Source organism: Triplophysa dalaica, chromosome 24, assembly GCF_015846415.1.
Source record: "Triplophysa dalaica isolate WHDGS20190420 chromosome 24, ASM1584641v1, whole genome shotgun sequence".
NCBI classification, from domain to species: domain Eukaryota; kingdom Metazoa; phylum Chordata; class Actinopteri; order Cypriniformes; family Nemacheilidae; genus Triplophysa; species Triplophysa dalaica.
In genome coordinates, this window is record NC_079565.1 from 11107080 (window position 1) to 11123329 (window position 16250).

Here is a 16250-nt window from a genome sequence, read left to right on the forward strand (position 1 = left end):
CTATCCATGGGATCGAACTCATGATCTTGGTGTTGCTGGCGCCATGTTTTAACCTCTGAGCTGCAGTAAAGCATAAAAAATGAAAGAGTATATTCTAAAAAGTAAATTAAGTCCATTTTGATATCAATTTCACCTTATGTCAGTGTAACCTGTGGTATAGTGAAACAAAACTTTAAAAAGTATTTGACATATTTTTATTTAAAATGACAAAGAATTGCTGAAAACATTGATTTCAAACCTTGCTTGATAGCTTTGTTTCATAACAACACTGCCCTCTATGTTCAAAAGAAGGTACTACATCAAGTTAATACAAAACTACGCTTCCCACAAGCACCTTCGGCATGACTTCATCGCGCACGGATAAAAACAGCCGCTCGTCAGTAATTTCATCGCGCTTACAAATTGGACAGATATATTCAATTTGCCTGTGCATGTCTTGCGTGACAGTGTCTCTCGTGCAGTAGATCAATGGCGGGATGTGAGTGGCGTCTGTCGCTTAAGCTTCTGGATCAACCTTCAGTGCCAAAGTCTGTACTGCGGTTTCCAGAGACCGAACCTGGTGATGTTCCTCCCGGAGAGTATCGGGTCTCTACTCTCAAACAGCTCGTTTCCGCACTAACTCCCGATGATATACCAGATCCTGACCTCATAGGTAGCATACTTTATTCATTCAATGCGTTGCATGTTACATTTACATGGAGGTCAAATAAATGATCGAGTCCTATCAGTCTGTGTGACGTTCGGTTGAACACGATTGGTTCAAAAGTGTTTTTAGGTGTAACATACAGCGTTTGGACCTAAGCATTTAATTATAACATCTTTGATGTATTCGGGTGACGTATAGGTCTAGTATCGTTTGTGTCATCAAATTAAACACAATTTAATTTGTTTAATAAAATGTAATGGTTTTATTAATGTACATATAGCACATTTAAATTAAGTTATCACTATGATAATATTTAGTATAGATTAAGGCACACATTTTCTCTTGCTTATTGCAAACATTATACAAAACTTGGATCAAGTCTCGGGAGTCTATACATTACGTAAATGAAATATGGTTTAACCATCATTTGTTGGTTTTATTTGTATTATGCTCAAGTGTACTTACCCCAAATTGAATAAAGGCCCACAATAACTATAATTTAAAGGGAGAGCCCCCCATAATGAAAAGTTTGTTATGAATAACTCACCCCCAAGTTGTTCAAAACATCTTTATTTTTTGTATGGTTGAAGACAAAGATGTTTGGAAAAATATTTGCAACTGAGATTTCCGTGGCACAACTGACTACCATAGTAGAAAACAAATATTGTGTATTTTTCTTTGCCCTGTTAAAGATAAAATACGATATTTTGAAGAATTTAGGAAAACAATCCATTCTGGGGCACCTTATTTCGAATAAAATGATGGTTTATACAAATGCCACAAATATGGATCAAATCATGGTTCATTTTCTTAGGGGTAAACATTGACATTTTGCTTTCATTTCTTTGAAGTTCTGTCCATCTAAAGGTTTAAAACCGTTTGTTATGTATCACAGAATTGGTGTATTGTGGAAGAAAGTTGAAAGATGACTCAACTTTAGAGTCGTATGGGATTCAGTCTGGATCTACTGTGCACATCCTGCGAAAGTCATGGCCAGAGCCGGAGATCCAACCTGGTGAGTGTAATGCATTCCTAGTTTCATGGTCATGGACATTTCTAAACAATAGGAATTCACGCAAGAGTGTATATTCTGCTGTCATTTACTCATCCTCATGTCATTTCTCATGACTTTTCTTCTGTGGAACACCAATGAAGATCTTAGGCTGAACTAAACAGGGAAGTATGCTGGAGTTGTAAAGAGTACATTATGGTATGTCAATTTGTCTTACAGCCCCAGTCACTATTCACTTTAACAGTATACAAACATTCAATTGGAAAATCTCCTTTTGTATTGCACAGAAGAAAGAAAATCACATAAAATGAGTAAACGATGACAAAATCATTATTTTAGAGTGAGCTGTTCCTTTAAATCAATCTTCCTGGCAACAGAAACACTTATATCTGTGTTGCACCATGTTCTAGAGCCAGTGGACAAGGTTGCTGCCGCCAGGGAATTTCGTGTTTTACAGGCAGCCCTTCACTCCAGCACTGCATACAGAGACTCGGTAGGTTGACTAGCAACTGGACCAGCCAATGAGAAGCTGGCACATTCAACACTAGACTTGAGAAGCTTTTTTTATCGATTCCAGGTGTTCAAGATGCTGAACAACAAGGAATCTCTGGATCAAATCATAGTTGCAACACCTGGCCTGAGTAGAGATCCAGTGGCTCTAGGTCAGTAAATGTATACGGGCAAAAAGGTTTTAAGCCTAAAAACAATAAGTGTAATATTGCTTAAATTTTTTTGTTCAAAACAAAGAACGCGTTTTCTGTTTGACTGTTTTATTTAATTCATTGCAGTTTTTGTCCTGTTTTTTCTGACATAAAACAAATATCACATCTGATCATACCATTCCCCTGATTTACAGAAGACGCCCACTTAAATGTCATTCAGTGCATCGATCTTGTCAGGCATATTCACAACAAAAATCAATTTATGACATATTAAAAGACTAATTACTTTCACTCCAAATGCTAATTAGTTGTATTTTTCAATAGCATCTGTCTCCAGACGAGATGCACTGTCAGACACATGCACTCTCAGCCGCGCATGCGCTCTCGTCATATGCACGCTCAGCCACGCATGCGCACTTGTCACATGCACGCTCTAAAGTATTTCACGAGGTGAACTGTAAGATTCTATTAATAATATGTAAAGGTTACTGCTTTTTAAGGGTACCGTGAATACTGGTGGTTCGGGTCAAGGCCAGGTATTTAATATAATTATAGCTGAAATACATTACTGAACATCTACACTAATAATGAAAAACATCTTGTCCACGTATTCTTCCGGCCTAAAATTATAAACAAGCACACATATATACATAAATGTCTCATTGTACAATAAACAGATGCTTGTTAATCAATGGTTTAATTATAAAGTTTTATTATGTAGACATACTATATATATATATATATATATATATATATATATATAGAGCAGGACGGGTCACATCTGTTTTTGCGAAATTGAGGCTTCCATATCCATGTCCAATGAAACAATGTGCAACAAGAGGTGCACTTTGGTATCTGGTGCTTTACACCTGCTAGGACTATTGACTGATGCATCTGTAAGCAAAAATTGAGACAGAAATGAATATCATTCTGATGTGTATAATATTCTTTTATTTTTGTTATGTTATTTTATTGGGATCCAACTGTAAGCCGATTGAAAATCGATTGAGGTGTGAACCGAATGGAAATACATTTTTAAACAGCAGGGGTCACCATGTTCACTGCAAACCTAAACGTGGACTTACTTATATTTCGTAAAAATGCCTAAAAATCCAAGAAAGGCCCAGACAGTATTAGTTTGATTATATAAAAAAATAATTGTATTAATATTAATTTGTTTTAAAATTGCAGTTTAGTTTTGTTGTTTGAAATAAACCATAATTTATTATACAAAGAAACGTGAAGCATTTAAGAAATAATACAAGGGAAGTTGTTCATTTTGTAGAAATAAATCTTAAATAAATCGCATCGTGAGCTGAGTGAATCGTTACATCCCTATATTTGATAGATTTCAACGTCATATTAAATAATGTTGAGTAACACATTGTCTAAAAAATAACCATATAGTGCAGGTCACCTACAACTTTCCTGTGAGTTTTCAAGCAACGCTACAAAATTAATTTAGATAACGTTAGTTCTTCAATAAATTACTGTATGAAGAACAGGTATCGTTACCCAAGTATCATAGATGCGATATATATGGTATCATTGATTATAAGGATTAAGTAAGTTTTCGAAAACATGTTATATATTAAAACAATACTTTTACATCTATCTAATACTGTATGAATGAAATCAATATACTTACAACATTCGTCTGATAATGTTAAAGAACGTTTTCGATTACATTTGTCAAATAATTCATAATAAAACTTTTACTTCGACTTAATCTTGTTCGAATTGAATATAGTTAAAACAACACTTTCACTTTGACTTAATATTGTATGAGAATAAATAAATAAATAAATGGAATATTATGACATGTGTCGGAGTGCGCATGCGCGGCCGAGACTGCATCTGGCCTGAGAGTGAATCTGGTCTGCAGACAGACCCTTCTCGTATTTTTATTTGTATTTGCCACTATCCTAGGTTTTGCCCATTTGTCCATAAGACTGTTTTATTAATTTAAAGCACAATAAAATGTAATATTCTCCCTATATTCTTTTATATATTTTATATTTGAATTTGTAGATAAATATTGTGTTACACAGAATGACAATGTAACCTTATTTCAATCTAATTTTGACATTTAATTCTCCAAAAACTTAGTTGAAACCATAAAGTAGAAACTTTACTTACATTTAATGTGCTTTCTATGGACATATCATCAATTTTGATGGGGTTTTTGACCCATACTTATTTTATTAAGTGTGGTGTAATGAAGACTAACTTTAGTTTGTTGGCCAAATTTTAGGGGTACTTCAAGACAAAGACCTCTTCGTACAATTTACAGACCCAAACATGCTTGACACGTGAGTGACCCCCGTCAATGCCACATTGAAAAGGAAAGTAGTCATTTATTCACCCTCATGTCATTTAAAACCCGTCAATGACTCTTTCTTCAATGAAACACAAAAGAAGATATTTTGAGAAATGTCGACAATGTTGTTTGGTTATCATCATTCTTTAAAATATATTATTTTGTGTTCTGCAGAAGAAAGAAACTCATACAGGTTTGGAATGACATGAGGGTGAGTAAATGATGAAAGAAATTTATTTTTTTCAGTGAACTATCACTTTTAACCACTCTAAATACGACAAATTTATTCTGCATGTTGAATTGAAAAATAAAATAAACTGAGAAGAATTGTCCCGCCAGGTTGGTCAGTTCTCATCCTGCGCTGGTCAATGCCATCATCCTGGTGCTACACTCAGTGGCAGGCAGCGTGCCACCCCAGCAGAGCGCCAACTCCTCCAGAAATGTGTCTTCTAGCTCTTATAGTGACATGCCAGGTGGGTCCCCACTGAAACACAGCTAAAGGTCATTGGTGGTCCCCACTCCAACAGGATTTATCCATTTGAGTTATTACCATTTAAATTCAGTTTTTTTTAATATATTTTTTGTTTTCATGTTCATTTTATTTAATATCTTTTTATATTGCTGTGTAAGAATGCAGTTTACTTATTTTATAAAAAATTGTGTTTCGTATTTTTGGTCATCTTAGTGCCTTAACTCATTCCGCTCCAGCCTTTTTTTAAAGTGGCCAGTCAGTGCCAGCATTTTGAACATTTCACTTAAATGTGATGGCTCACAGTGCATTTTCTGTAATGAATATATGGACAAATATAAAATATCAAATGAAAGAACAATGCTTTTAAACAAAAGAATCCGTATTCTTCCATCTTCATTTGTTCTTTTTTATCACTTCTTAAACGTGGGAAGGTTTCTTAAAAAAGGCATACTTTTAAATAATCAGCTGAGATAATTATCTTCTTTTGTCAAAGACTCTGCCCAGATTAGATTAAATTGTATTATTAAAAAAAACAAAAAAGTATTTACCCCCAATACAGATGAATTATTTCCCCGAAAAAAACACAAAATATATACGTTCTTTCCAAAGATGTGTAACAGCGCCACCTGGTGTACAACAGTACAAACACCGATTGCGTAATTACTATTATTTGGCTTTTAAATGATTTTAACTATCATGGCAGTGAAAGAGTTAAATCAAAACTTCATTTTATGGCTACCACAACATTTCTAATTGCTCTTTAGTTTTTCAAATAACATTTGTGACCCAGTCTGTGAAAACCCATAGTTCCTGTAATTTACATTTACATTATCCAACTTACTGTAATGAACAATCTGTGAAAGTATCTGTGAAAGTATAACCTTGATACCTTTAAAAAATGTCATGTCAGAGATTAAAACCATAGTTAAATTGAAGGGACCATTCACCCAAAAATAAAATGATGTCTTAATTTACGCAAGTTGTTCGATAACTGTTTAAATGTATTTGTTCTGACGAACATAGAGAAAGATATTTGGAAGAATGACTGTGACCAATCAGTTCTTGGCCACCATTGACTACCATCGTAGGAAAATAATAATGGTGTTCAAAAGTGCTCCAAAACCGTTTGCTTTCCTACATTCTTCGAAATATCTTCTTGTGTGTTCAACAGAACAAACCAATGTTTACAGGTTTGGAACAACTTGAGGGTGATTAAATGATGACAGAATTTCATTTTGGGTGAACTGTTCCTTTAATTGTTGAACTCAACATTTTAGGTTCCTAACCTCATAATAAGAAGACACTTTTATGCTGTTTTTTTATTTTAATGAACAAATATTTTTATATTTATTGTAAACTTTAATAACCTCCACAGGTGGTTTTCTCTTCGATGGAACGTCTGATGATGAAGAAGATTTCCAATCGGTTAGTAATGTGATATGTAGTTTACACTTCATTTACATTTTCCATTAATACACATTCGCAAAACGTGTTTCTTAAACCCACCTAACCGTCTGTAGGGAAATCGGGGTGGACCGTCCAATCTTGCTAGTGGTTTAGCAGGCATGAGACCAGCCTCTCTTGGTTATAATGGCGCCGCTGGCCCCAGACCCATCACTCAAAGTGAGCTGGCCACAGCTCTGGCCCTCGCCAGCACCCCCGAGAGCAGTGCTGCCACACCAACTACAGGAAACCAGTTACAGGTATCTGTTTACCTCTACACTGTATGTGATTGACTGAAGCCACTGTAACAAAGCATGTCATGGATGTTTTTTAGGGTCCCTCTTCGGGTGTGTCCCCGATCCCTGCAGGGACCCCCATAACAAATGATCTGTTTAACCAAGCCCTACAGCAGGCACTACAGGTGTCCAGCATATCCAGCTTGCAGGTGAATACAGGATTTGCTTTTTGTAATCAGCCTTTCAGCGTGTATTTTGTCCAGTCTATTGAATTTCAACAAAACAAACCTCAAACGGCATTAAACAGCAATGTGAAAGAATGTGGCTATTCCATGATGTATACATTTTTGGATTGATCCTAAAATATATTATACAAACGTTAGCCAAACATGAATATGAAATTGTTTTCTGTATAACAGATCTGCAAACGTTGCTTTTTGTTATGTTGGACCAGTCTGTCCTGCTTCAAATTCTACAAACAAATGCACATAAAAACAATCTTTTGATTTAGATTTTGGGTGAAATATGGTCGCTAGTTCACAGAAGAAAACAAAAATGATTGTTTTACTTTAACACGTACCTGTGAATCCTGAATTACTTTGCAAGGTCTCTTTTTGTTGGCGACAGAATGTGGGGTTGTGTAGCGTTGCGACAAAGTTCAGACTATGTTTCTAGGACAACAAAAGCTTATAACGCTATCTAATGACCTCATAATGTACAAAATAATGTAAAGAACCTCATAGCGAGAGACAGGCGATTAAACTATGAAACTATTCTGCTGTGAGCTGCCAGTGTTCATTTTTAGTTTATCTTTATTTTATTTTATTCAATACACCAGGAATTGTACAAGTTGAGTTTTGCTTGGAGAGTAAAAGTCAAGTAAAATAAAGAGAACTGGAACACATTTTTTATTTTAATTATTTATATAATTGTTTCTTCTTACCTTCTGTTCCCGTCAAATAAGCATAGAATAATGAATAATGACTAATAAAAAAGCATTGAACCGAGCACCGTGGGTAAAAAAAACAAGGTACGTGTTGAATCATGGGTTAACTGTACTGTTGCATCCCTAGTTCATATATATTCATATACTAGTGGTTAAAATGAATCAACTTCACTAGTTGAACCACTTTGAGTTTGGATGAACTATCAATATAAGTCATTTGTTATCATTAGTTTCAATAATTGGTTATGTGTTTATGGGCTTAATGTTTATCTATGAGCTTCTATTCCAAATATGGAGCTATCGCTGGAAACCACTACCATAAAGGGCAATGACTAGGATAGTAAATGTTGCATAATTGACCGAACTGTAGATCAGTTTCTTCTCCACATGCTTTCTTCTGAAAATTGCTGCCATGTTTTGCTATGATTTGCTTTTGTAACAAGATTTGAACAGTCTTTACTCTGTTCACTATACAAACATCTGTTTATAGAACCAGTGGCAGTCGCAGCTCCAACAGTTGCGGGACATGGGCATCCGTGATGAGGAGCTCATCCTAAGAGCACTGCAGGCCACGGGTGGAGACATCCAAGCTGCCCTGGAGCTCATATTCGCTGGAGGAGCACCATGAGGCAGTTCTCTTGAATAAAACAACCCCACCTCAAATAATATATGAGTAATTTAAACTCTTATTCCATAGTATCATTTTTAGCTTATAGTTGTCTCTTTTAAGTATGTACATTGAATATGTGTGTGGTACAAGACACTATCGGCTGTCTAGAGATTGTCTTAAAGAAATACACATTTGTGTCGTCTTGTTGTGGTGATACACTGTTTTGTTTAGTTATTATTTTGGGAGATATTTATTTAAGCTAAAAGCTTAGGTTTGCCTGACAATCGTTTATTTATTAAACTATTACATAAATGTCATATTGTTGGTGTCCTATATTTGGCAGATGAGATGATGAAAAGCAACATGTGCACTAAGCACTACACCACTGGGTTTTTGGAACACAGTTTGAATGTAGAGCCTTGCGATGTTAAAGTTTGCCCCGTTATAGCAGGGGGAACATATCCTGACAGCGAGAAGGTTCCTGTCAGATACCGTCCCCCCCTTTGTTCTCACATTCTCACTGCTGACTTTCAACAATATAAGAAGAGTTCAGAGTCCAATGACATTTACAACATAAACCCACTGCACTAACCCTTTGACCATTGAGCATTTCCTTTGGTAGGAGCCTTTCAATGTTGAAGTTTAGCCTATTTCTTAAGGGGGCACATATCCTGACAGTAAGAATGTAAGTGTTAGATACCGCCCCCCCTGTGTTCCATTAGATACAAAGTTGATAGTTGTATCACATTCACACTGCTGATTTGTAACGCTACAACAAGTGGGTTCTCAGTGTTTTAAGTAGCAGGAGAACTTATCCGGACAAGTAAGGTAAAGAAGGTTCCCATGTGGTCAATGAGAAAATAAATAAAGTCTCAATCCAGTGACCTGCAGATGTAATCCACCAACGACTGTACCACTGCGTTAGGTTCTAGCTGGTTTCGAATGTGGAGTCTTTCAATGCTCAAGTTTGCCCCATAAGCAGGGGAAATGCATCCTGACAGTGGAGAATGTTAATGACAGATACCGTTCCCCCTGAATTCCATAACATAGAAAGTTCATATGGTAAAATGTATTCAATAAATAAAAATAAAGGCAGAGAGGTTACAAACCAAGGACCTGCATACCAGGCTGTATACTTTTGTTGTCCATAGTGATGTGGATGAATTAATGGATATCTCTTATTTTTTTTAACTATATACACATTCAGGGACTGCTTTACTGCGTTATGTGACGTAGCGGCATTCTTTATAAAATCAGCAATTTGCAAATAGTTAAAGTTGCATTTATAAGGACTCAGAGGTACCAACATAAACGATACTGAAAAAAATCTTATTCCAGCAACTAACAATTTGACTTGCTTAATTCACACGTTGATGGTGCTTGGACACTGGATGTGCAAGCGCCGCATTTAAAGCATGAAGCATAGCTTATGGCCACGTTTATTAAAACATTAAAATATAATCAACATTATTAATCATACTCCTAAAATCAAGGGGGATAAACAAGTATGCCATAATAATGCAACCCTACATTAAGGTATTTTGACATTGCAGTTAAACCCATTCATTCATGAGAAAAAAATTAAGCAAAGGGACGGAATGTTTTTTCCATATTTTCTATTTAAAATGTGTGGGATGAGATAGCCTACATTTGATTATAGCTGTGAGGGGGAGCACCTAATTTATATTATCATAGTATATGTTGCTATAGTGTCTGTATTTTCTCAATAAAAGTGTAGAACGAAGAACATATAATCAACCTGTATAGCCCGAAATAATACACGAAGATATACGAAGAACTTACAGTAGGTATACTTGACTAAGAACGTTTTGGGAAAAACAGCTAACTTAAGAAGGACGTAGCATAAGAAGGCTTCGGGAAACACTGCCCATATCAGTAGTAGTTTGTCATATACTGTGTGTCATCAGTTATCACCAGTTTCAATATCCTTTCAAGTATTTATGGGCTTATTGTTTGTCTATAACACTACATATCCAAATAAGGAACTATAACTCCGACCCAGTACCTCTTAGGATATCTAAAGGGCACGTGAAATGCTATAAAGCCTTTGACACGATGAGACTTTCACAACACAACTTAAGACTGCTCTTTAGAGGAAAATAATGGCAGAATCAAAACAAAGTCCTTTACTTTCTGTTTATCCTTCAAGCTGTTTATTTGATGAACAAATCGAGGTGGAAGTTAAACACTTGTCCGCTAACTGTAAAGTTACTCTTCATGCGTTGATTCAATCTGATGACGGGGTTGAATGGGAAGCGTTTGGTCATTACATCAGTGATTCCTCAGGAATCGTTAAAGGTACAGTACATAATTTTTACCACACATCCTCATCGTAATGATATCCTTATCATGCATTTCTTAAATTCCAAAACAATATAGTTTTCAGAGATGAAAGTCAAGGTGGGACTTTTGAGGGACTTGAATCTATGGGTCTTCTTTGGAGTATGAGGCCAGTTCCTGAAACTAAACCAGGTCCCAGGTAATAAACTTTCTTGTCACGCGATTGTCAGGAATAGTGATACCTTAAAGCTGTGTTTCCACCAAAGCATTTTTCTTCTTAAGTTCAGCATATTTTGAATTAGTCTGAAAGCGCCACATTTTTAAAAACAATGCTGAAGTTAACATTTCTGTCTCTGACTGTCCATTTCTGTAGGGTCTGCTATTTCAGCCGAGTTAAAATGCTTTGGACATTAATCTCCTATCTGTTTCTGATTCACATAGATTTCAGAAGAACAATGTCCAAACAACAGTTAAGGTGGTAATTTCTGTGTATGAAGGACATCTTGCCAATGGCTTTAAGCATCACACTCCGCTCACATCAGCATCTGTTGAGCGATCGTCTTTGACCTCTGGAGTTCATAGAGTTGAAGTGACAGAGGGGGGAATAAAAGGGACGCTCTTCATTCCTCCAGGTGTGGATTGCTGCTTGACAGATCAAGATTTATTTCAATGGCCGCTAAACAGGATTTTTAACTCACAGTGCCATGACTGTTATTAGGCGTTTTTTTTTAAAGAAATAATACCAGTCACATTGTACATTTAGACAAAGATAAATCATTTCACATTTAATCTACATTTATATATTCTTAATGGACTCTTTTGTAGACATTTGTGGTTTGTTTAATGTAGGTCCTGGACCTTTTCCAGCTGTGCTTGACTTGTGTGGAGGACTGGGCGGCCGGGATGAGCATCATTCAGCTCTCTTGGCATCCCATGGCTATGTTTCACTGGCCCTTGAATACATCGGGTTCCTGAATGCTTCGGGAAAACTTGAGCATGTGGACAACACTTACTTTGAGGTACTATACAGCTGCATCATTTATTTGTAGCAGAATGTCTATTCTGCTTATTTTCATGTCATCTAAGTGAAGGATGAGCAATATGGCTGTGCATTTAATCATATTTAATTTTCAATTTCAGAATTATCAAAGTAAAAGGATTCACAAGAATTGTCTGTTTTCTTCTTGTGTTATAAATCCACAGCACATCTATTTACATAACATTTCATTTTTATAGGTTGTGGCAGTGCACAGATTATTTGATCTTCTTTATTTTAATGCAACAGATTTTTATTTATTATTTGAATACTATTTATTTAAATGTATGCATTCCTACTTTATTTATTTTATCTTTGTTATTCATTTTAATATAGTGGAAAAATATCAAGTTATTTATTTATTCTTCCAAATATTCACTAAATACGTGTTTTTTCTTTTTTCTGTGTAAATCGCATCGCACTTAACATTATTTTAAATTAAAAAAAAAAAAAAGAGCAGGGAACTGTCTCTTTAAACCATTTTTTTTACCCCAGACTGCCTTTACGTTTCTTAAAAAACACCCCAAAGTTTGTCCTGACAAGGTGGCTGTGATGGGCATGTCATTTGGTGTCTCTGTCACACTGGCAATGGCTGCGTACTCCGAGATTATACAGGTACACAGTCATCATTTCTCATTTCCAAATAAAAAGCCCAGATCCAGTGTCACAATGTGTTTAACACTATATTTTCTCTTATGACAAAATTACAGCCCAAGTGTGTGGTTTGTGTGAATGGATTTCACATCATGCCGCTCAATGGCTCTTTGGCAGATGTCTATGCCGCCCTCCAACAGTGAGAAACACATTGCAAGCATACTGATTAAGACGCCTCTGTTATTGATTTAACGATTTCATTCTGTTAAGGAACGTTGACAAAACCCGATTGGATGAAAAGATGAGATTTATTTGGCGGGATTTGTTGCTGCCAATTCCAGATGACCCTACCAAAAAAGTTGAGGTATGGAGAAGGACAAATACGCAATGAGTATATTGTTTGCGTTATTGTCCTCATTCATGAATTCATGCATCTGTGTTTGTCTTTACCAGATGGGCAAGATCAAATGTCCCGTTTTATTAATCGTTGGTGAGGATGATCAAAACTGGCCATCTTCAGAATCTGCAACAGATGTGAGTCCAATACTGAGCCCAAAAGTTTAAATAAATCAAGCGTAGCGTGAGTTCTGACAGGTCATGTGAGTTCAGCTTGCATCAGCTGATCACATCAGGTGCAGATTTACAGCGTTAACCAATAGTCATACAACACACACTAGACTGCATCCTATTTAAGTTGCATTTCTTTGCTCCTTATCTGCTGCTTAAACGTGTTGCACTTAAAACCCACCTCCATCACCATCTCCTCCTTATCTGCCTGTATCTTCGGATCTTTGCTGCAGCAATTTCCATGAAAGGCTGCATGAACGAGCAGAGAGTTTACCCAGAACAGTTTCATTCCGTCAAACTAAATATATGCATTCGTTAAATAATTGACGATGGTGGTCCCGACAGAACAACATTTAGCCTTTATTTAGATAAACGTCATGTTAATAAGCTAATGTTTCCTCAGATAAAGAAGATGATGGAGAAGGCTGGAAACAGTCATCTGCTAACTCTTCTCTCATATCCTGGAGCGGGTCACTTGATCGAGCCGCCCTACAGCCCTCATTCACGATTCAGTGAGTTCAAGTTGCTGGAGGCAAAGATTAAAGGTGAAAGTCCAAAACAAACACACCATAAGTGTTGTTTCCTGTGTTTGATGTAACTACAATCATTTTATGACTGATAGCGGATTTTTTTGTTCAATAATATGATGTAACATGGTCACATGTTGCCTAAAGAACCTAATTTAGTCAGATTAATTCAATTCTTGCAGACCATTACAATTTGAACAAATCCTCTTTATGTTTATGTTACCAGATAAAGTCCTATTTTAAGTTCAAATATTTTTATAAGGCTGGATATAAATATAGTCCTTAAACTCTCACAAATACTGTAGGTGTATTTTATTTTTAGTATATTACATGCCATTGATTTGTATTGTGGTGATGGTGGTGTGGGGAGGAGAGACTGTGTCTCACAGTCGGGCTCAGGAGAACTCCTGGCAGAAGACTCTGGCTTTCCTTGAAGAACATCTCTATGATAACAGCAGAGAGACCACCAGATGCTAACAGACTTCATGTTGTTTATATATACAGTATGACAACAGTTGTTGTTTGGGTTCAACGCCAAGCTTTGATGTTTATGTTAGAATCAGTGAATGTAGAAAATTATTATTAATAATAGAAATATATGGTATACAAATGATAAAACATATTTGCAGTTGATTTATAAAATATTAACCAATTATAATGATTAATATATCAACTGACAATTGAACAGAATGTATATACTATACACCACTTTCATGAATCGATGTCACTGCAATGCACAGGTACTGTATTTGTATTACATTCAGTATACATTAAAGATGTTATAACACACAGTTTTTGCCAATCTCATATTGATCTTGAGGACCTAAGCAGTGGTATTGCATACATCGTATCTTCAAAGAGTATTTAGTTCGATCAAATTATACAAGAGACACAGCTGTACGATTATTTCCAGAAAACGCGAGATGCTGGAGGCAGGCAGGGGGGTTGGAACTACAGAACGAGCACACAATTCATCATCGCATTCCCTTCGAGTTGTTTTCCAAACTTGTAAAAACTTACCGAAACAAGTTGGTTCGTTAGTTCGTTAGTCGTCATAGTTCGTTTTTTAACAAGTTGAACATAAGCATGAAAAGCCAACACGGTGACAGTGAAAAGAAGTCAGAATGCATGACATAGCATGTTATCCCGCTTTTAAAGAGCAATACAAATACACACACACAAAAATCCCGATTGAGGCTCCCATAAATTTATTCATGAAAAGGGTAATGTGATATAATGTAATATGTGTCATGCAAATATGCGAGAGGTTTTTACTTAAACCAGTCTGAAACGGAGACTTGTTGTGCTTTCTTGTCAGGCTCCTTGATCAAAATGTATCTGGGAAATCATTGAAAGGTTTTTATTTATTTATTTTAAGTCCGACTTCAATCGATAAGTTCCGTGTTGACTTCTTTTGATATCCAAAACTGTCACAAACAGCCGCTGTGATGAGGAAGAAAATCAAAGCGTGTGATGTTGCTGCCAACAGGAGACAGATCTGCCAAAATACGGGAATTCATACAAGAGAAAATACGCAGCCATGTAACCACAGCATCAGCAAAGCCACTAATTCCAGAAAGCTGGTTATGTGACATAGGCCTACCCGGGTAAGTTTGTTGATAACCTCAACTTTCCGTTCCAAAAACGGAGATAACTTTCAGGCGATGTAAGTGACCATAGAAACTCGCTCTCTCCTGCTCCGGACCAGGTTATATTCAAGGGTAAATTCATTTCAAGGATGTGTTACAAAGCTTTAGGGCTTGTCAGCGCATGGGTGCACTATTGATAAGCGTCAAGTGGCCGTGAATGCATAGATTACGTGTAATGTTTTTTAATCAGTGTTGGGTAAGTTACTCTGAAAAAGTAAGTAATTACTAGTTACTCATTACATATTCAATAGTGTAATTAGATTACTGTCCAAATTACTCTGTCCAAAAAGTATTTAATTACTTATTACTTTCTATATCCTACATCAACCTTGATTAGTTAAGTGATTCAAGGATAAACATGAAACGGCTTATTTAAATCATTCAAATAAATAATATTGTTAACCAAAGTATTACAAATGTGAGAATTATACATTAAAGCACAGATTTTGAAGTAAGACTTTGAATTTTGATGTCAATTACACTATTGCACACGCATATATTTCACAAAGTATTTAGTTAAATCACGTCAAAGTAACTGTAATTAAATTACAGAAAACATATGAGTAATCCCTTACTTTACTTTTTCAAGGGGAAAGTAATTAGATTACAGTAACTAATTACTTAGTAACTAGTTACACCCAACACTGATTATAATTTAACAGCAATATTTGTAACACGGGAAAACAAACGGAGACGCGACAGGTAAAATCCACGGGGTTTAATAAAACAAACACAGGAATATGAGAACACGGAAGACACAACCAGGTATACAATACAATACTCGACAAAGAACTAAGGAACACACAGGGCTTAAATACACGGGGAAAACACTCAGGGAAAACAGAATCAGGTGCAGGACCAATTAACAATGACGAGGGACAGGTGAAAACAACGAACAAGGCAAAACACATGGGGAACACAGGCTGAAGTGTTACAATATTACAATTACATTTCCAATCCCACCCATCGCAATTCAGCATTCACAGCTAATTGTATTTACTAACTTTATTATTTAACCTTTTAAAATGACAAATCTTTAAAATAATGTAAGCTGTTCTTACTAAACAAATTTAGGCTTCATGTATTTATGTTGAACACTGTGTAGGCCTATACTTTGAATTATGTTTATTAAAACATCTCCAAATATGTTAGCATCCAAGGATGTTAATGATGAAGAAGTTTAACTGCAGAACAATTTATCGAACAACTGCTTATCATTATTCTTGTCC

The 16250-nt window shown here is 35.9% G+C and overlaps 2 protein-coding genes across 2 annotated transcripts; both read left to right on the forward strand.

The window, feature by feature from the left end:
- Window positions 1-358: 358 nt before the first annotated feature.
- Window positions 359-8664, forward strand: ubl7a (ubiquitin-like 7a (bone marrow stromal cell-derived)). Its single transcript, XM_056740135.1, has 10 exons — window positions 359-652; window positions 1542-1661; window positions 2069-2151; window positions 2236-2320; window positions 4575-4632; window positions 4980-5113; window positions 6488-6537; window positions 6633-6815; window positions 6890-7000; window positions 8228-8664. Exons 1-10 carry the CDS (start codon window positions 469-471, stop codon window positions 8363-8365), a joined length of 1146 nt encoding a protein of 381 aa, XP_056596113.1. The 5' UTR covers window positions 359-468; the 3' UTR covers window positions 8366-8664.
- A 1377-nt stretch (window positions 8665-10041) lies between these two features.
- On the forward strand, window positions 10042-13849 carry acot19 (acyl-CoA thioesterase 19). The gene is made up of 10 exons (XM_056740702.1): window positions 10042-10666; window positions 10748-10847; window positions 11090-11280; window positions 11498-11667; window positions 12180-12299; window positions 12395-12477; window positions 12549-12642; window positions 12732-12812; window positions 13249-13388; window positions 13723-13849. The coding sequence occupies exons 1-10, from the start codon at window positions 10471-10473 to the stop codon at window positions 13847-13849; spliced, it is 1302 nt and encodes a 433-aa protein (XP_056596680.1). The 5' UTR covers window positions 10042-10470.
- Window positions 13850-16250: the final 2401 nt, after the last annotated feature.